We start from the raw sequence: 23,779 nt of genomic DNA, 5'->3' as shown, positions 1-23,779 counted from the left end.
GGACTGTGTAATTCTTACAGCGAACGCAAAATACTATTATCGATTTATACATGCAATCGATGAGAACTGAACTGTGTATCTACGTACAAAATCTATTGCAAAAATTGTAATCAAAAACAAATAGCTACGAAAAATGATTGTACTTTTTTTTTAACTCCTGATATTATTTTATTACCGTTTAGTACTCCTTCATCGTGTATTGTATAATCTACAATATACATGACACATGTATTATAATTATACAGATGGTGTTCGTCCACATGGACAGTTTTCTAATTAGGACATAGGTTGTCAAATTATTATGTCACAATGTCACATTAATGATAATATGTATTATTGTAATTCGTATACGGGATAAAAATTTAATTAAAAACACACAAAAGTATTTATAATATACAATTTTTTTTTTTGTAGACTCATATGACAATGAAAGTAGTGTTTTCTTATGTTTTGATACACTTATTTTTAAATTTGTATTGTCTACCTTATACAAAAAATGTAATTGTTTTACTATTATTTAAGTTTTTTCATTATTTGAACATTTATTTGTACTTTGAATTTTATAATGGGAATCATTGAAAATATATATATTGATGTATTTATATAAATATATTATATATTTTTATTGATAAGTATTATAAAAAATAGCTTAGATGAGTAGTAGTCGAGTAGATTATAAAATTATTAAAAATACTCCCCAAGTTTTGATTTACTCAATACTCGTTCGTAAAATCTTTAATTACAATATTAATGATAAAAAAAGGTATTTGTTAATTTACATAACATTTTTGTGGACTTCTGTTCCCAATTGCAAAATTAAAAATGTATGCTATCAAAAAAAAAAAAAAAAATTGTTTTTAACGGAAAAATAGTAGATAATTAGATAATTTTATTTTTTCCAAAAACTGCTAGAATTAATTTGGGAAAAGAGTAAGGTCTGTGTAGATAAATGGATTGCTTTGTATTTTATTTTAAACATTAACCATTGTCATATTATACATTAGTACATTACCATTATAATATTATGTACATAGATACTTATATAAATATATAATCTAGCGAGTGAATCGAAAGATAATTTCGGGCGATTTTCACGAACCGTAAATAGTAATGATGAAATTACACACCCCGTGTTTTATTCGTGCGCGTGTGTAGAGATAGCAGCACAAGCGTTTAATGGTTTAATGTGCGGTCGATGGCGCGAAACCGGTGAATTTTTCATAATATTTTTCTTATTTGTTTATCCCGTTATCGGTAGACCGTACCTTCATCCCGCGTGTACATTGTGTATAAAAAAATATCATCGCGAAGCCATATTATATTATATAGGTATAGTAGGTACCGCAGAGTCATCGACGGCAGTCGTAGTGAGTGCGTCAAAAGTGGCGATTGTAGTTATGGTGGTGGTAGTAGTAGTATAGTAGTGGAACTGCGGCGACCGTAGTATACGCGAGTCGCGCTGATTCTCCAGTCTCCGATGGCCTGCACGCATGCTACAGGTACTTGCACTTGGGAGAATTAAGATTATTAAGAAGGTTCTTCTCTGGTCGGCGGTCGTCAGTGCGCGCGTGTATCTTTGCGAGTGTGGTGTTTCTTTTGTGCACATGAGTTCGCGATCGTGTGTGTGTATGTGTATGTGTATTATATATAATATTGTTTATTATAAGTTTTTTTCTCTGCATGCATGACATATATATATAGTATATTATATCGTTCACGTCGCCGAGATCCGTCGTCTATTATATTTACGTCTAGGAATGCGTGGAGTTCTTTTGTGCTTCCGAAAATAATAAAAAAAAAACGTATTTCTCAGTCCATTCGGTGAGTACGTTATTATATACGTAGTATATTATATAGAATATAATATATACTATATGTATTTTTCTTTTTGACTACAGTTACCATCACTATAATATGGCACTTAATAATAATAATAATAATTTATTATTGCACCCAGATTTTCTTCCCGTGTTCGGAACTTTACGGTTGTTCAAAAATGTCGTTATATATTTTGAATATTTATATAGTATATATTATTTTATAAAATATCTCACAAGCATATAGAGAGAAAAGTGAACATATGGCGCACGTCAACCACCACGACGAGAGTTATTATAATTTTGTTACAGTTATTGTGGAAAAGTTGTTTTTCGCGAGCGCGCCTATCGAGTACGTTACTTATCCCATCGTAGGTATTTGATACTTTTTCGGATGTGTATTTTTGTGTATATATTTTCATGCGTGATAATATATTTTATTTTTGTGTAGGTATAATATAAATCGTCTAATATGCATTAGATTTTTAGAGTATTAGACTACGTACTCGTATATTTATTTAATTTTCATCGATTCACATAATTAATTGTTTAAGTATAGGTTATAAAGTATTTTAATAAGAACTAATACGGCAGAATTCGATATTATAGATTATTTATTTTTCTCACTTTAATTTAGTTCTAATATAAACTATATGTTTTATACAGATTTGTACAAACAAATGTATATAATAAATAGATTATTGTATAGGTGCAACTACGAGTGAGTTTTTAAGTCTCAAAGGAAATGTTTTTCTGATGTCGATTTCCTTATAGAGAGATTTTATGGACAAATTAATTGCCAAGTTTTTTTTTATTTGTTTAAATATGCAGCAGGTAACGATTATCCGTTATGCAAAATTTTTAGTTAATTGATACTTAAAAAATTTCTATCTACCGTGTCATTTATTAGAAACTGCATAATATTGTACAATATAGACGATTTTTCAGTAATCATAACTCATTACTTGTATTTCATGTTAAGAAGGATGTAAACATTTTATTGTCTCTAATTTTAATCAATAATTTTTAAGGTTAGCATTATCAATATATTATTAATTACTATAGTTTGGAAGTGGGAGCTTTTAAATCAATATATTATATACATTTATTTGTAGATTTATTTTACAAGGTCTTAATGTATTAAATACATAATAAACTTACTCTCATATTATTTAAAAATCAATTTCTTTGATGTGCTATCATCGACGGATGCGCATTCATCAGTACAAGGATTTTTTTAATTTAACAAAAAGTATATTGTTGTTTTATTGTGAAAATCTAACCATCATAGTAATGATTAAAAAACTATAGAATTGTCCTTGGGTTAATATTACAAGCGTATTATACTGAGCGAAAATTTAAATGTACCTATATATGTAGTCTGTATACTATAGTTAAAGAAAAGTGGCTCTGTAATCAGAAACGAACTTCATTCATTTTGAATGACTAAAATGTATGAATATACTACGAGTGTAACTTAACATATCACCCCACACGAAAAAGGGTCCATTGTTGTTGTTTTCTGTAGTTTTTAGTTTCCTCCCCAATTATTTGTATGCCTATACAGTATTGCGTCCTTGAAACCATGCATTGGACTTGTAATTTTTGTAGAACATCAGACTTCTTTGTGGGCGTTGAGCATGTCCTATGGCAAAACCGTTCTTGTGGTACAGAATATATTATGCATTTGTTTACATACATCTTTTAAAATAAACACTGCCGCTACTCTAATTCGTATGTATTAATGTTTAATTTCTCATGTATTTTAATTGTGATATTAATAAGGTACTTACCTACTAGTTTTTTTAGTTTTTATAAATATTTATTATGAACATACACAAAAAACTGTAAATAGTACTCTTGTATAATAATATTATATCGCCATATTAAACATTTAAATTATAAAGAATATGATAGATTCATATACCAATTTATTTACTCAAACAATTTTACATGTAAAGTTAGGTAGGTAATTATAATATATTTATTTGTTTATAAGTTGCTGACATTTTATTTTAATCTTATTTCTAAAAGGTAGGCAATTAAACTACAACGGCAAAGTAATAATATATGGGAAACATTCAAATAAACTGCTCACTACCTAAATATCATACCGTGGTTTTTTTGATTTCAATTAATTTTTACTAATCGTATACATACTTACTAAATAATATTATGTTAGATTGAGGTTTATCTCAATGAAATAATATTTTAATAAATAATTCAGTAAGTAACAAAAATAATTAAACATGATAATGTTTTATAAAATAACTTTAAAAATTATTTATTTCTAGAAAATATTTTTTTTGTTTTTATTAGAAATAAATAATCTATACAGTTTATGCACTACTAGTTTATGTGGTATGAGTAATAATCGAATATAAAATGTTGGATAAGAACCCATTGACGACACTTAATTTAAATAATTATTATACTGTATATGTATATAATTTTTTGAAAATATGAAAAATAATATCAACGTAGTCTTTAAACAGACCATAATTCAGGCTGCACCCCGTTTTTATCTGGACAAAGAGTTGGTTTTTGTTTTATGAAATGTGGGGACGTGGGGTTGTGTGACCTAAGCCAGGAAGTGGTTTTGTATTCACGCCTTATTGTTTTTAACCGCTAACAAACGCGTTTTCTCATTTAGAAGTGTTCTCTCTTACGTATATTTTTATAATTTACATGATGAAATTAAAAAAAAATAATTGATCATAAATAAAACATCGAATCAAAAATATAATATAAAGTATAATTTAGATTTGAATTAATTGGAACTATTTTGAAAATTGAAGATTAAAATATTAAATTTGTATTGAGCATATACTTATTTAAAAGTAATCAACATTTTCATTTTGCAAATGTTTTACAGAAGTACCTATATTTCCTTCGCCTTTTAGAAATAGGTTTTATTTAACAAAATAGTGTTGTACAAAATATGTATTATGTACCTATTTTGCATTTTACATAAAGTAAAATTATATATTCTTTTTAATTATAAAAAATGTATAGCATTTTTAATAAAACGGAGGGATGTTTATATTTACACTCCTGTATGATATTGCACTTTTATAATAAATATTGTCATTAAAGAGGTTTTGTTCTCAATCATTGGTTCTCTAAGCTCTCTTTGTTTTGTTTTGAACTGAGATGGTGTAAATATAATTAAAATATTGAAAACTATTAATTATGCTATTAGGTATATGCCTAATGACTTGTATGTAATTGTATTCTATTCGAGTTTATTACCTGTATATCAATATTATATTTCAAAGTTAAACCATTGAAATATTATTATCAGAATTACTTATTTTGATTTTTGAGAATATAATTAAAGTATTAAAACAAATTTGCGTTGAATTTTGTATTAATCATAAGGTGCCAAAGGAATCTTTATTGATTTATTCATGTAAAGGAAAATAAAGTACGTATACTGTAATATATGTTTTTTACTATTTGTATTAATATTTATGACAAACTGGTCAGCCTCACTTATACAATATTTCGTAATATAACAAAATTAAAAACTAGTTTTTTATGTTTATGTTTATTTTATTAGGATCTATGACCTGCAGGTGTGAATTATATTTTTAATAATTCCTATAATATATAATAATTAATAATAGTTTAAAACAGATGTAGTCAAAATATTATTCAATTTAGATACCTTAGATGATCATAGAAACATCCATCGTGTGTGAAACATTAATAAAATAAATATGAAAATAATAATGATTCTAATGAATATAACCGAAATATTCTAGTCAGATTGACCTACATAAAACATCGTGGATAACATCCATTATCTTTTTTTTATGTATATACTCGAGACATCAAACTATCAATACATGAGATTCTGAATAAACAATGCATCTAGCCATTTCACTTATCGCCTCCAGAAAATTATACCAACAATGATATTATTTGTCCTGGTTTTTGACAAAATAGTATTATTAAGTACACCTACTGTTTAAGAACTAGTATTTACCGTATTCAAAATTATTCTTTTGTTTCGAAATGTCTTATTCATTCTTGTTTCTGTATAGTGAATATAGTCTTGTACTACAAGTTCTCATTACTAGATGAATATTGTTGCATATGCATTTTGTCACAATTTGTCTTTAAATATTCTTGTGAAATATTTAAGTATGTAAATTACTTTTTAAATTAATATTTTTAATTAGTTTAAATGTTTCATATTATCTATAAGTTATAAGTTCATCAAAACATAATAGTTGAAAAATTAATAATTTCTCATAATTTATGTCAACATAAACCTTAATCGAAATATCATTAGCTTTAATTTTGAGATATAATACGTAATTCTACATTTTATACACATATTTAGTATAATTAAATTAAAAAAAACTAATAAATATAAGTTAAGAAAAAATATTATTCGTTTAATTATCGTTTGGGAAATATATAGAAGAAAATAATTAAAAATGACGTATATTAAAATAATCTTTAAATCTCCGGGAAAGGAATACTTTTATAAAATGTGTATTATGTTTTGTATGACATGCATAATCTATAAAGGTATCGCAATGCTACGATTTGTAACCTGAGAGGTGAAACGGGATTTTCTCAGGGATAAAGAGAGTACAGTTTATTTTTTGTTCTATTTATTATTATTGACTCTGAATTAGTTATGTTTACTAGGATTGTAGTATTGCATGTATTAATATAACTGATGTTTATATGTATAGCTTTGGAGATTACTTACTGATAATGATAAATAAATTAAAAATTATTATTTATTTTTTTAACTGATTTTTTTTCGAGGGAAAGGGGTATTTGATAATATCTAATTTTATTTATGGGTAATAATCTTAAAAAGGTTGTGAACCGTTGATCTAATGTCTTTAAAAAAAACTATTTTAGTCTAAAACTGTCTCCATAAATCTTTAATATTGTGTGTAGGTAAAATATACTTGTCCATGTAAAAATGTAAAATAACAAATTATTTATACGAGTATATTATACATTATTTCAATAAGTTTCAGTAAATCAAATTAATTAATTAATGTTTAAATGTCATAAAAAAAAGTGTTTGTAAATAGTGGTTATAATATATACAAATGATTTTATAATACAATCAGCCTTATCTATTGACTGAGTATTGAGATTTGGTAGGCTCGGTGACCTGTAATTATTGTGAGTCTGACAAACTCAAGCTGGAAGGAATATGGAAAAAAGCACAAAATTCGTTCGAAATTCAATTTAAAATGTTTGTTCTAAACCGAAATAAAATGTCTTTGCATGTAATGTTTATACAGAGAAAAAAATATGAGATGGATTATTTAAAAATTAACACGTGTCTCGTCGAGATTTTTATGTCCGTAAAATCACTATTCCTATTACAAAATTATTTAGTCGTTTAAGAAGAGGACTGGAGGTAGGCTATCAATGTGAAGTGTGATTATTTATACCTAATAATTTGTAAAATTATTACTTCTGTGGTATTATCTAATACCTAATATTTATGCTAAGTATATTATTGTGTTTACTTCTATAAATTGCTAGATTTAATTGTATACTCAATCAATATTTAATACTGAGCGTAAATTGGTTGTATAGTGCTGAGACTACAGATGAATATTGGACGAACAGAATCGAATTTTGTTTTTCCTAGCTCAGAAAACGTATTTTACTCGCTATACTTGCCGATTATTCTATTGTTATTTGTCCAATCCAATTAACATTATTTGTGCGGTGGGAATCGGTAGCACAACAACAACGTCACAATAATAATATTAATAATAATAATAATAATAATAATAAAACTATTACTAACTCGCCTACTGTGACTTTACGACGATTATTTTCATCGCCGTTATTGTAATGAAATAGGTGTAAGACGTAAGTGTGAATTAATATATATTATATATATTTATGTAATATATGTATGTATTATGTATATAAGACAACACCTCGTATAAATAATACCGTTGTCCGTTACCTGCGGCCTGCACTATAAACTATATATATCGACACTGCAGTGGCAGCAAACAATGTTATTGCTCGGAAAAATAAATCGATTATTGACCTTATTATTTAATCGAATACGAAATCATCTATGCCTCCGCGTGCGCGCTGTCGGACCGAGATCGCGATTGCCGCATGCTACCGACGTTGTCGCGACCCTTTCAACCAGTTTTTGTTGTTTTTTTTTTTGTTTAGCCCGGAGTCAGCACAAAGTGAATGGTTGTGTAGTAATATCTAACTAAAAACGTGTGTAGTATGTATTATGTATAAGCGTACAATCCTGTATTATAATATGCTAAATGTGGGTAATAGGTTTAATATAATAGTTGAATTCACAGAGAGCGCGCGTGCTAGATTTTTTAATGACCGCCGTTCTCCTATTTGGTGTTTATGTCTCCAAATCTTCATCATTAAGTACTCATCGTGCTTAATTGCAGATTTGTATATATATACATATTTGTACTGGATTGATACTATAATGTATTTCCACGGGAGCATGGGGATGATTATCGTCAATGTATAGCTGTAGTTTACATGTATCGTCGGGCGTAGTGATGGTGAAAATTTCAGCTGGAATTATTTTTATTTTTAAATTGTTTTTAGCTTATAATTAATAATTTTAAATTCTTTTAATCAATTTAAAGTATGTAAGAACATTTTTACTAAAAAATCTATCTAAAGGAACACTAAGAGACTTTCATTTCAAAGTGAGTGTAGAGTATACTCAAATTGTCGTTTTTATCGTATAGTGATTCGTTTACATAAGATTATAAATTGCATCACATCGAGGTCATTTATTATTATGATGTTATTCGTATAAGATGGATGATGAATGTGATAAATATATATATATAATAAAATAAAAAAAATTATATATAAAATAGGGTAGGTATACACATGTTGTATATAATAGGAATCTCACATCATGACGAATTTTGTGGAATACGAATTATATAATAAGTACTGTATCGTAGTGTTAGTCATTTTAAGAATTTTGAATTTTAAATCTTACGAAGGCATTCATTTTAACGGTAGCGCTCGTACGTATATAATTTTGTTTATTATAATAGCATTATTTATTGTATAGCGTTGCTTGCAATCAAAAAATGATTTAATTTATAAATCGTATATTGTAATTCTATTTGAATATCACTTATTGATATACATTATATATACTAAATTGTATCTAGTTATATATATTGTATTGAATTTATAAGCTATTATAAAATATTTGTTTTTGTATCTGAACAGTTGTCTATAATATATGTATAGGTATTAGGTTATTCAGCATTTAGCAAATCTATAAATTAAAATTAACAGAAGATGTTGATCTATTACGTATACAGCTTAAAGTTGTTGTTCAAAACTCTATTATAGTTCCTAAAATTAGGTATACTGTAAATTCAAACAATGTGTACATAACCACGTTTATAATCTACCCCTGGAATACTAGCGTGAATATTTATTACCTAGATGGATCACAATCCAATTTATAAATATAATTTTTTAGCATTTTTATTTATTACCTATACTGAGTATGTTATATAGGTATAATATACAACAATAATATAATATATACATGTATTTTATTAAACTTTTATTTACTGAGCGTTTTCACGGATGTGCCTTAGAATCAACCTTAGGCTTATCCTTTTGTGCGTCCCTTCAAAAATTGGGAAAATCCCAAAAATACGATTTTACATAAATTAATTTATGTCTAAGAAATAATTGTGTGTAAGCGTACACTGCAATATAATGTGTATAGTGAATGTTATTACCGTTATGAATAATAACGGTCATATCAAAATGTATAGAAAATATTGATTTAAGACAGTAATGTACAATTATTATCATTATATTAATACAAATAATAATCTTCAATAATAATAATTCTATCAATAACTTTATTATCACCATTCCAATAAATTTTATGAATAAAACGGGTGTAATTGACGATTTCAAATAATGTTTTCGGTGGCCGATAATATATAGGAAACTTGGATGAATCTAGTCTATTATTTATCTATATAAATGAATGAATATATATTATAATATATCTGTCTGTATATATGTAGTGTAAATGACTATATATATTAAGACTTAATTATTTGGTTCAGTAGTTTTTAATAAACGTATTTTATTGTTTTTTCAAATATGGGCGCTATGTTCTCGGATGATTTAAACTTAAATCTATATTTAAATTAATTTCTAAAATTTTCTATGTATTTATATCATCAACTATTTCTTGTTTGATATAGTTATATAATATTATGACTATATAATTTAATTTATAGTATATTAATATTACTTTCAAATTATATACCAGACAACCAGAATTTAGATTCTAAATGGAGGGATGTATATGTGAGTTTTAAAATGATGTATTATTTTTATTGTGTCTATTATCACCTATTAGATTAGTACTATTTCAATTTTCAACTCGCAGGATGGTTTTTAGTACCATTATTTATTGAATTTAGTTGGTAATTTGGGGAATATGGGTGGTAAATAAACGTTATTATTTACGTAGTATCAGCTAGTGAGAAAAATATAATATTATTTTGTTAACATTTAAAAATAAATTATATTAATTACCTAGTACCTATACTTAACATTTTTATCAATTTTTTTTTTTTTTGGATTTATAATGATGTAATTTTGATTTAATGACTAATTAGTACTCGGATTTGTATACATTTGCTTTTATTTTATGGTCGATTGTACTTAGCTAAGTATGCGCAAAATATATGCCATGAAAGTATGATTAAAAATACAAATACTTAAGAGCATTTTACAAAAATTTAAAATTTTTAAAGGATATTTTATAATTTTAAAGTCTTTATGAAATATTTCACTGTTAGTTGAATCTTAAATAAAAACAACTTTTAGGTAATTTCGTGAAAATAAAAATACAGAATAAAATATATATGATAATATTTTAAACATGTTACATGTGATTTTATTATTTTTTTTTTTTATCAAAAATTAGATCAGAATAAAGTCATCCATTGATTACAAATATAATTGTAATCAAGTAAGTAAATAAGTTCTTCTAATAAATTATAAAAGTCCTTTAAAATATATTCTCTCTCCGTCGCGAAACATTTTGTATGATTTATCATTAATTTGATTCAAACGATTAACGTAACAACGTTTTAATTTGTGAATACATTTTTGAATAACTCAGTTTTGTAATTTTTATTAAAAATATTTTTATTAAAAATATTTTTTTAATCAATCATAAGTTAATTAGATGTTTGTTGTCATATTACAAAAAGGGGTTCAGTTTTTTGATTCATAATGCTGTACCTACATTGTTTGAATTATATATTTAGGATATATTATTCTTAAATAATGTAAATATCTATATTTACTTCAAGTTATGTGTTTAATATCTAAACAATGAATGTATTTTATATCTTTAAACTGTGTCAAAAATTATTATTAATAAAATTATTTTATATATTTCAAGTATTCAAGAAGAATAAAAAAAATATAATATACTTTCAGTCTATCATATCAAATGTTTTATTTATATACCTAGCGTTAAATAATTATGGTTGGCTTTTATTTTGATATTATTCGATTTTGTCTGATATGCAGACGGTCGTAGCGTGTAAATTCAATTTTTTCTATCGCCTAATATGACTTAAACCTTAGATCATATACAATGGATGGAGCCACAGCTAAATATTTTGATGCACATATTACGACCAGTCGCGAGTTATGTGATCTCTACTACGCATGCGCAAACGACTTGTCGCACATTTTTCCCAATAATGATAAATATAAAAATAATATTACGTAACTGATAATCTGTTTTTAAGGCTTTAAGTTATATTATATTATATTATAAATATTATAAAATGAATATAATTATTATAGGAATAAATAGGCCGAAATAAATTTGCAACTCGTCGCTTGGCGCATGCGTAGTAGAGGTCACATAACTCGCGACTCGTTGCTAATGTGTGCATAATCGACATTACGTGTAACCTAAACACGATTAAAGATATATAATAATATCTTTAATCGTGAACCTAAATGACATGGCTTTATTTTTTGTATATGATCTAAGACTTACACTTAAACATATTATATAGAATATAGGTAGCTTATCTTTATACCAGTTAGTGATTTTGAACTATAAAACTAAATCTGTTATCAATTATAATTTATAAGTATTATTTTATTGAGGTTTTATTATCAAATTATTTCGGATGTTTTCATTATCACTAATTAACTCGTGTAACGTTTCATTAATATATAATTAAATATTTTATCATACACCACTGATTACGTCATATTTCATATTTTGTTTTTATGAATGAATCTTAGTCTTTTCTTGAATTTAACTTAAAATGTAAGAGTGTAATAATATGACTTAACTATTGTGATTACTAATTGGTAATTTTTGATTATATTTTTTTATTTAAATTGTAATATATATGTACCATATACATATATTAACGTAATCGATATTATATTTATTTTAAATAATCTTAGTATGGTTACACAAACAGTATAAACGTGTTATTTTCACGATGAACACAAAATTAGAAAATCTATTAAATATGCAGGTTAATATTTTTATTCTAACAAACATCTTCAAAATAATGTTAATATTCAATTTGTAATCTCCGCGGTAAATTGAGTACAAGGCGTACGGCCTAGATTAATTCAATTAAAATGTATTCTACGTGAGCATTAAATTGAATTTAATAATTCGATTCATTGTTTATGAAACGCCTGTTGAATATAATATAATAAAACGCTTATTTGAGTTATTGGTAATCGATCCGTTTTATTGTTAAATAAACGTTATAAAGAAACGGTATACAAATTAAATTCTAAGCGAGTACCAAATCAATTTAAAAATAATATATAGTATGAAATTTAGACTAATCAATTTATTTTAATTTATTCATTGATATAAATAGATACTTTTGAATTATTTTGTGACTATCACTGTCTATGAATTTGTCTATAGTTTAGTGTGTTTAAAACCTAACCTTTCCGGGCTTTCGTATAGGATTGCAATTTGTAGTTAATGTTAAATAATGATTGAATGACTTTAAATGTTTTTTTTTTTGTTTATTTGTTTGTTTAATATGTGTATTATTATTCACAAATATAACAAACTCTGGTTGCGGACTATAGGGACTACATTACGAAGTATATATATATATATATATATATATAAAACATCGACCTGGATATGTTTGTGTGCGTTACTTAACAGTTAATTATTTGCAATTCTAAAGTAAGATTTTAAACTAAATTCTATTATTGATATCGTTAATACATTTTTATTTGTATAAAAAGAATCAATTTTGTATTGTATCTTATAAAAAGTGTTAAGTGTTTGTTGTGTGTTAGACACCCAGACGTAAGATTATGTTTGAAATATAAATCAATTAAAAACAGAAGTTTTTATATAAATCTATAATAGGCGTATTTTAGGAGATCGATATAATGATATTCATGGTAATCATGATATATTATATATATATATATATAAATGAATGTAGTACGTATTCGGTGAACTACAATAACGGCATTGTCGACGACAGTCGCGGGTTATTATAATATTATAGTTGATTAGTATTTTCTAGTAAAATTGAATTAAATCGTATGAAGAGTATAAATTAGTTGCTTAATTATTTATAGCTGTGAGGTTCAGCTAGTCTTATTATACAAGTATTATATTCTTAAAAAATCAATTCAATTATATATGTTCTTGAACAGTACTAAGTACCTAATTTAACCATTATTATATTATGTATTTATATTTTTTATCGAAACTTATTAATTATTGGGACTTCGGCAAATTCATTTCATTTTAAAGAAAAATCACCAAATGTTAAATTTAAATATATTTAACTAAATCTTTAAATGTATGTTTTTATTTTAATATTTGAGTGTATTATATTTTTTTTATATGGTTTGATCTCAAACGTATATAAATAATTTAAATGCTCTCTTGAAAAATGATGAAAATGTAGATGCTATTACGGTTTACCTTATGATATATTTCTTTTTTCAAAGGGTTTAACCCGTAAAATAATATAAATAAATTTCCATTCATTATCAACGCTAAAACTTAAAGAAAATTCAAGGTATTTTTAAACCAAATTATTCAAATATTTTGTGCACTTTTGAAAATTGTATTTTTTTTCGCTAAACTTTTGTTAAGAATATATTTATTAACAATATTTAAACCTACTCAAAGTATAAATATATGTATCATATTTATGAAAAACAAAATAATTGCTTATTATTGAATTTATCAACATTATTTAGTTTATTATCTATTATATACTTATTTTACATTGCATAATATTTTGTAAGATTTTTATGACAACATGCATAATATCAACGAGTATAGTATAATATGAATGCGTGTGTATAGGAGTCAACCGCTAAGTTTGTGAACCATTATGTTTTAAAATATTAACCGTTTTTCGTTCGTTGTATTATTATAAAACCATTATATTATATTATCGTATTCGTTATGATAAGTTAGTATAGCAGTGAAATTATATGTTTATTTTTACGATTTTACTAACGAATAAACTACGCTCAGACATATGTACAAAAATGTCTGGTGTGGAATGTTGACAAGGTTCGTTGTTGGTATAAACTATTATTGTGCTTACAATACATAAAATATTTAAGTCTGATCGCAGAAGGGAATAGTCTATCTCAAATATAACTCGAAATTCATAATTAAATCTTGAGAAAGCAAAAAAAAAAAAAATGATGGACGTCGAAGGCCAAAATCCTTATATAGGAGTGGACATATATAGGTACTCGACAGTTTACTTCGGCGATGTTCTGAACTATGTACATTATATATAATGTATACTATATGTACATATAATAATAACGAATGTCATCATGTAATATTACGGCATTAAGTCGTAAATTAAAATTTTTATACCTATTGTGTAGGTAATTATCTTATTTTCTTCTTTTTGGTAAATCTATGGTATATGTTAATAAAGAATTTTGCTAAGCGTGTACCTAGTCCACTAATTATTGGGAAGGTTAACATACAGTGTGAAAATTGTGTTTTGCATATTCCTTATACCATTCATATATTAAGTATATGTAGTGTGTTATGAATAATATTTAATTTGTGTATGAATAAACACGTATTCTTGTATTCTGTATAGTGCTTATTAAGATACTTTTAGTATAATAGGTAAATTTTTAATAAACTCAGTTCTTCTATAATTTTAAAATGTCCGCGTGCACAGAAAATTATAGTAATAAAAAATAACACTTATTCTTTTAAATTGTTTTTAGTTTTTAGGCCAACTAGTTATAATAAATACATCATATTCATTATGCATATTATGTATTATATGCCAGGTGATTATTATAATATAAATATGGTGTACGGTCAATGTAATACAGTATTTAATACTTTAAACCTATAAACCTAAATTTGTTTAAAAGTACCTGTTCATAGTAATTATTATAATTGCGTACTTATATCTATTTTAAATTTATAGTGGAGCAAAAAATGTTAAATTAAAATTGAAAATTATTATCACAATATTTAGATACCTATACGCATTTAAATTTAAAGTTTTGATGCAATTTATAAAATTACTTTGTCGTAAGAAATTCATAAAATTGTTCCTTTTTATATTTGTAATTTGAAAATTTAACTCGTGGTTTTTTATATAAGTTTTTCAATTTATAGATACTAAAAAAAATGTCTACCAAAAAGTTAAATGAAATTTTTATGTTTTGAAGTTCAAAATTGTGTGTTAAAAATTCACTTGTATTAATAACTGTAGTTTCTCCTCAGTCTTCGAACGATTTTGTTATTTAAAAACTAATAACTGTAAATACTTGACATTTTCAATGAAGTTTATACTATAATTTTCTTTATGTGGTATAATTTTTACTTTTTTGAGTTATTTGTGGGTATGAGAAATTTTTGATTTTTTAAAAAAAATTTTCTATAAATGGCAACAAAAAAATGTATCGCTGGGTCAAAATTCTTGAAAATTTAATTTAAGATTCCATGTAAATTGTTATTATATCTATCATAATTATATTATACACAGGCATGATTTTTTTTTATGTATTTTGAGTTTAAAATCTTACATTATTTTTGCGCTTAATATGCTTAAAAAGGGATATTAAGTTTTCTCTTTGCGTATTATATTTATAGTGATTCAAAATTGTATGACTTTATAATTGTACCACGTTTATGATAAAAATCTATTATATATATAACCATGTCTAAAATTATTTTAAATTGTAAGAAATATTAATAGTACGTATACCTATCACAATATTATTATTAATATTGTATTATATACATTCCTTTGGACATGGTGGTTTTAAATTATAAATTTGTTTACGATTATACGTGAAGTTTAAATATTGTATTGAGTAAGCTGTATAATTATTTATTTTAAATAAAGAACTGCTTAAAAATTATAAACTTGTAACTTGTATTTTTGATGTCTTATTATATTTTATATTAATTTATTTCATAATTTAATTTTTGTTTTTTTTTTTTTAATAAATAAACTTATGTAGGCAGAAATCAAATTGAATTTTAAATAGTGTGATAGTTATATTTTATATAAAGGAGTGTTAGATAGATAAATAAATAATTGCATTGAACAGTATATAGCAGTGTTTCCTAACCTAGAGGGATGCGCCCCCCTGGTGGTCGTATAAACATTGTTGTTGAGGCGCAAGTAGTCATTATACGAAGTAAAATTTTATTTATTAAATTATTTTTATTTTACAATGTAAGGAAAAAAATGAAAAATGATTATAGGAAGGAGGTGCGAGATTCTTGAAAACCTACAATGGGGGTATAGGATAGAAGAGTTCGGGAATCACTGGTATATAATATAGTGATTAACGACAATAAGGATATGATTATAAAAATCAAGAAAATTGTTAAAATATTTAATAAATTATATAGGTATAATATAACGCATATTTTAATTTTTCAGAACACATATACTAATGCTGAGAAATTGCTGACGGCTGCAGAAGAGCTGTCTCAAACCGGCGAATGTGACGCTTCTGACATTTGCTCAGTGGCCGCTGAACTTGAAAGTCATGTAGCCGCTTTTGCGGCGCGTGTTCAAGCTAGAAGACGGCGTTTGCAAAGAGCCGTGAATTTTTATACGCATCAATCCGAGGTAAAAATAGTATAAAAAAATGATTATATAAATAAAAATAGATTTTTTTTACTGCTCTTTGTTTTATTGTCTTAAAACTATGCGAAGTAGGTATACCAAACCTCAATAGTATATAAAGTTGGTGTTCATTGTTAATTAATTCCGTTTAAATCTGCACCCTGTAAACATATTATATAATTGTGTACTAATAATAATATATATTTCTTATGTTGATCAACATGAAGTGTACACTAAGTATTGTATATTATAGCTCCAAGGCTGGCTCGATGAACTCAGAGCCGAAACCGACGGGTGCGATGAGGCAGCAGACACTCTGGAAGGAACTGAAAGAGCTCTAGAACAAGTTAGCCATCAGCGGGATTCTTGTTTGGATGCGTGCCACTCAACGATTACTGAAGGGGAAGCGTTGTTACAAGAACTGAGGTAATCTAATGATAATGTTATGGCCTGCGTGGGACGTGATAGTATGGGGGTATAGTTGAGAATATTAAATAAAAATAATAATAATATTGGTATACATTTATTATTTGAGGTAATCTTTTTCGCTTAGTATTATATAATAATTAGTGTAATAAAGTATCAACATGAGTTGAGTTAGTTGTTAATTCTTATTTTACTCCAAAATCGATAGGTACTTATAACTATAAAAGATTAATTAAGAATTATAAATGAATGAATATTAATATGAACTATTAGTTCAATATCATCGATGTATTTTGTATATTGATACATTTAAGTAGTAAGTACCTATTCTTTTCAGATCTGATGGAATTAAAAATTATAAAGTTTGATATTCTACAAATTATGAGTTACTATTAAATGTCTAAAAATAACATATTGTATCTATCATAAATTATGAATACACCTTGTTATTGAGTAGGTCATTATATGTGTTAAATTTTAATTCAATTGTAAAAAAAAATTATTATGCTTACGTATATTTGATAATTTTAAATTTCTTTAAGAATTGCTGATGAGGACACGAAAACTTAAGATATAATTTTTTTTAAGCAGCATTTGAAGATTTAATGTGGATGAAATTAAATATTTAAATGAAAATTTATGGTTTTAGTTATTATATTGTAATTAAAAAAATGTTAATCATACAAGAATTTGAAACTTTTTCATAACTCCGTTCTACGGCTATATAGGTAGTAGGCATATTATATTAACGTATAAGGTTAGATCATGTAAATATATAATAAATAGTATTATAATATTATTACTTTAATTAAATTATAATGTGTGTGATTTGTTTTTAATAAAAATTAACTCAACCTTTTTATAGAAAAATAAATTTGTAGGAAGCTATATAAAGTATAATATATGTATTTCAATCATACAATCTATACATTATCGGTAGAATAAGAATGAGTGTTGAATAGAATAATAAAAAGTCATACTTATTTACTTAAGAACCATCCAGTAATAGCACTTTGGTGTATAAATATATATAATAAATGTTTTTTTTTGTTTAATTATTTATCATTAAATGCAAATTTAACACCATCCAATTATCGTGATCTATTGAATATTGAGATATATTTGAGTTCTACTATACAGCTGAGCGAGTTCTCAGGTTTTTTAAATAATATTATTTTGCATAATCCTGCAATACGCCAATACCTGATATTTTTGAATTTTTTTTCGCAAATACTTTAAGAATTTTTGTTTCTAAAATTGTTTTTAGATTGTTTTATATTTATTAAGACTATAGTCTTCAATTGTTATTGATTGTTGAACTAAAAGTTATTATTTGAATAGTTTTTGCAGGGATTTTTAAAATTTATAATACTAGCGAGGAGATGTGTCTTCCGTACACACTACGCTACTGGTATATATATGTATCATGTGAATCTATCAAATAACTTGCTAAATATATGTTTAAAAATAGCAAAACAAATTAACCAAATCTGCCGAACTGCTAATTTGTTTGCGATTGGCTAAAATCAGTTCATTGGCGCCTGTTCTTTATCGTATTTTTTTCTTATCTTGTGTTTTTTTTTTCTTAATAGTTTTATTTTACTTTTTATCTTAATTTTGCGTATATTACCTAAGCGCTGCTACATTGTAGTATTATTATTACTTTCTCTATTTTAACGATGATAATAAATTAGACGTAGGTATACGTTTCTTAACATTTTTATTATTTTTTTGTTTTTAATTCAAAATAAAAATGTTTAAAAAAAAAAAATCAATTACCCTATCCAATAGTACTATGGTAAAATCTAAAATTACTTGGGCGAGGAATTACCACAAAGCTACTAGAAAAGAATTTTTAGAATACGAGTTCGTAATTTAAAAAAAATATATTAAAATTATTATTGTTAAAGCTAATTTTTTTCTCTGTAGAAGTGGAGGCGTTACTGCTGAAATGGACCCCACTGGATCAGTTGCTGCGGTAGATGCCGCCCTCGAACGATTAAATAAACAACGTTTAGAGTTGGAACAATTATGGGCTACTCGAAAATTAAAACTGGATTTATGCTTAAGACTACGGATTTTTGAAAGAGATGCACTTGAAGTAAGATATTTAAGAATAATTTGATGTATTGTAAGTACCTACTATTAACTGTAAAAAATAAAAAAAAAAGTTGATATAATGGTAATTGTCTTTTTGTATTTATCTTTTTTTTCTTAACAATTAATGTAAATTAATTAATATTTTTTTGTCATTAAAGACAAAAGGCATCAATCAATGTTTAAATTATACTTCTCAATATTTTATGTATAATGATTTTTAACAATGATTTTTATGCAATATTGTTCTGAATTTTTTGTTATTTGTTATTGAAGTTAATGTTAATAATTAATACCTAATACTTGAAATTTAACAAATAATTTGTACAGGTTATGTCTTAATTACTGCAATTTGTAGCAAAATAACAGACGCTAAGAGAATACAACTTTTTTGAATTCATTATGGTCTTAAGCCAGTTCTATTCATAGATTATTAGTACTATAACTGGGACACACTGGCAATAATACTTAAAATTAAATGTCTGTTTGATATGAAAACAAAAAGTTAATCCTCAAATTTCTCGTTGTCTTAATAGTTATTTACGTGTTTGTAATAAATACAACATTTAATTAGCACCCAAGTACTATTTTTTAATGTAATTTTGGTTTTTTTTATCATTGTCAATTAGGTGTCCTCACAGTTGGAGCTTTGGGCAAATGAATTAGAACGAAATCAAAATGAAGTTATAACAACATTATCAGAAGCAGAGTCACGGTTATCTCGCCACAATGATTCGGTATCACAAATGCAGGCAGCTGTTTATCAAGCACTGGAACAAGGCGAACAATTGGCTCAAGTAATTAATTATATACATAAGATAAAGATAAAGATAAATTAAATATTAATATATATATAATTACCATTGTTGTTAAAATGTTGGTTTATAAATATTTTTAATAATACGTGCTATGTGTGTATTTGTATTAGGTGTTGGATAAATCTGGAGTTGGTGTAATGGCTGACAGTCAATATACGGCTCAAACTAGAGTGCAAGTTTTGCTTGAGTTTTTGCATGAACGCCATATGGACTTAGTAGAGTTATCTGAAATCAAACGCAGCCGGCTTGATCAAGCTGTTCAATTGTGTCAATTTAATAATGATGCATCACAAGTAAACATAATTTTTTTAAATTAAAAATTAGGTTTTATATTTTAAATATAGGATAATATGTATTAATTTTTATTTATATTCACTTATAGGTAATAAGTTGGATTCGTAATGGCGAATCAATGTTATCAGCAAATTTCACTATTCCAAACTGTTTAGTAGATGCAGAAATTTTAAAAAAAGAACACGAACAATTTCAAGTTGCAATTGAAGTAATTTTATTCTTAAAATATACTTTTGATCCATTTTCTAAAATGTATTTATCTTTAGAAAACTCATTCAGCTGCTGTTCAAGTAAAACAATTAGCTGAATCTCTTGTTGCATCCAATCATTATGACTCAACTACAGTAAAAGAAATGGCTGTAGAGGTGACTAAACGATGGCAACAGTTGGTTACATGCGCTGAAGAACGGCACAAATTAGTTACTGCTAGTCTGAACTTTTATAAAACTGCAGAACAAGTAAGTATTATATTTTTCAATCACTGTATCATATTGTATTAAATGTAAACTATTTAGTACGTATATTTATTTTAAATATGCAATTTTAATTTATTTCTACTAGGTATGTTCTGTCATGGATAGTCTTGAACGAGAATACCGCCGTGAGGAAGATTGGTGTGGTGGTGGAACTATTGAAGCCGATAAATTAGGACAACTTAGTACTAAACATCAAGAACAAAAAGAAGCTTTCTTGAAAGCTTGTACATTGGCTAGACGAACAGCAGAGACATTTTTGAAATATACTAATCGTAGCTTGCAGTATTATAGTTGTACTAATCAGTCTATAGCTACTGTGGATACGGCTTCTGAAGCTCGAGTTAAAAATATTCTTGAAAAATTATCGGGTCAGGAAAACAAAGTACTGGATCATTGGTCACAAAGAAAAAAACGACTTGATCAATGTCAACAGTTTGTATTATTTGATAAGTCAGCTAAACAAGCTATGGAATGGATACATAATGCTGGTGAACAATATCTAAATACTCATACTACTGTTGGTACTACACAGGTTTGTAAATGTCAAATAAATACTGTAGAGTTTTATTATTTTTATTTTATTTACTTTTAGGATGAAACAAGACATTTACTTCACGAACACAATGAGTTTAAGACATCAGCGAAAGAGACACGTGAAAAAGTTAAATTGTTAATACAGTTGGCAGATAATTTAGTGGAAAAAGGCCATGCTCATGCTAATGCTATAAAGCAATGGGTGGCAGCAGTTGACAATACCTATAAACATTTTAGTTCTAGAATGGATAAATATAGGTATATAGATTAATAATTAAAAGCTTAAAAAGTTAAAATGTAATTATGATTTTATGTTCCTAGGTTTGAATTGGAAAAGAGTTTAGGCATTCAAGAGCATATTGATACCCGTGATCTTTCCTTTGATAGAAACTCAGATCCTAATTTAGAGCAAAAAGTAAAAGAATCAACTAAAGATTTGAAAGAATTAAATGAAGAAAAAAGAAGATCAGCTAGAAGAAAAGAGTAAGTTAAAATAAGTATTATTATTTATTTTTTTTTACTATAAAAAAGCTTGTATAAATAATTTTATTTCTTGTTTATCAAGATTCATTATGGCAGAACTTCTTCAAACTGAAAGAACGTATGTGAAAGACTTAGACGTTTGCATCAAAGCCTATTTAGATGAAATACGAGCTCTTCAAAATGTTCCAATTGGACTTCATGGACGAATTGATATTTTATTTGGTAACATTGAAGATATACGCAATTTTCATAGAGATGTTTTTATCAAAGAACTGGAAAAGTATGAGACAATGCCTGAAGACGTAGGACATTGTTTTGTCACCTGGGCACAAAAATTTGATATGTATGTGAAATATTGTAAAAATAAACCAGAGTCTAATGCAATATTAGTACAACATTCTGGTTCATGTGGTGGTGTTTTTGAAGAGCTTCAAAAAAAACATAACATTGATCATCCTATTGCTGCTTATTTAATTAAACCAGTACAAAGAATCACGAAGTACCAGTTACTGTTAAAAGATCTCCAATCATGTTGCAAAGAAGGCCAAGGAGAAATTAAAGATGGCTTGGATGTAATGTTGAGTGTTCCTAGAAAGGCCAATGATGCTTTGCATTTATCTTTATTAGAAGGATGTGATATTTCTACTGATGAATTAGGCGATGTTGTTGTACAAGATACATTGTACGTTTCTGACTCAAGACATCACTTATTACGTAAAAGCCGTGAAAGACATTGTTTTTTATTTGAGTTGTATTTAGTATTTGCCAAACATGTTAAAGATCATTCAAATAATCCTAAAGTTAAATACTTATACAAAAATAAACTCATGGTAATTTTATTGTTAATTTATTTGATTTTGTATTCAATATTAATGTTTAATATCAAATGTATTATAGACTTCAGAACTCGGTGTAACCGAGCATATAGAAGGAGATGAATGCAAATTTGCTGTATGGACAGGCCGTGCACCAATTTCAGATTACCGTATTGTATTAAAAGCATCCACGTTAGAAGCAAAACAAACATGGGTGAAAAAACTCAGGGAAGTAATTCAAGAGACATACTTTAATTCTGCTTTGCGTATGTATATGCCCAAGAGTCCAGCTAAACTTAAACCTGACAGTCAACGATCTAGCCGGTTTGTGTTTTTGTAGTCTTGTTTTTTCAAAATATTTTAATCATTTATTGTAATTTATTATTTAGAGATTTAGAAGAAGAAAACTTGGATCGAGGATCATTGGCTTCTTTTGGATCAGGCAATACTACAGATTCAGACAAGGTATGTACTTCTTTAATACATTAAAAAAAAAAAATTAATAATAATAGTTATAAAAATAATTTATTCAAATAAATTAAACAAGGAACTGCCTAATAGTTCAGGTAATAGATAAGATAAAAACAATAAAATAATGTGATATAATATAAAAGTATTCAATATTTTTAAGAATATTAACCAAATAGATAATAAGATAGATTAAAAATATATAATATAGTTAATAGTTATAGATCAATATAGATTGATATTATTATAAAATATTATATATTGTAGCTTAATGTAGTTTATGAATTGTAAATAATAATGGAGTAAAGAAGAAATTAACATAAAGAACAATTATTCTTGAAAGAGCTTAACATAAAGTGTTGCAATGTCAAGTTGCAT

General features: G+C 26.0%; 1 protein-coding gene across 3 annotated transcripts in view; it reads left to right on the top strand.

Moving 5' to 3' along the window:
* The window catches only part of LOC114130195 (triple functional domain protein), a 106,937-nt gene that overhangs the window by 24,758 nt on the left and 58,400 nt on the right, over positions 1–23,779 (top strand). For all 3 annotated transcript variants that reach the window (XM_027995110.2, XM_027995109.2, XM_050197693.1), the window contains exons 13-25: positions 16,802–16,993; positions 17,244–17,416; positions 19,346–19,517; positions 20,143–20,310; positions 20,442–20,624; positions 20,714–20,833; positions 20,892–21,083; positions 21,187–21,633; positions 21,694–21,893; positions 21,957–22,118; positions 22,201–22,948; positions 23,016–23,257; positions 23,323–23,398. In XM_027995110.2, the coding sequence (XP_027850911.2) occupies positions 16,802–16,993; positions 17,244–17,416; positions 19,346–19,517; positions 20,143–20,310; positions 20,442–20,624; positions 20,714–20,833; positions 20,892–21,083; positions 21,187–21,633; positions 21,694–21,893; positions 21,957–22,118; positions 22,201–22,948; positions 23,016–23,257; positions 23,323–23,398 (3,075 nt within the window). The remainder of the gene's footprint in view (positions 1–16,801; positions 16,994–17,243; positions 17,417–19,345; positions 19,518–20,142; positions 20,311–20,441; positions 20,625–20,713; positions 20,834–20,891; positions 21,084–21,186; positions 21,634–21,693; positions 21,894–21,956; positions 22,119–22,200; positions 22,949–23,015; positions 23,258–23,322; positions 23,399–23,779) is intronic.

The sequence above is a fragment of the Aphis gossypii genome, chromosome 1 (genome assembly GCF_020184175.1).
Source record: "Aphis gossypii isolate Hap1 chromosome 1, ASM2018417v2, whole genome shotgun sequence".
Lineage (NCBI taxonomy): Eukaryota > Metazoa > Arthropoda > Insecta > Hemiptera > Aphididae > Aphis > Aphis gossypii.
The sequence above is the reverse complement of the archived record's forward strand: the minus strand, read 5'-3'. Positions and strand labels throughout refer to the sequence as shown.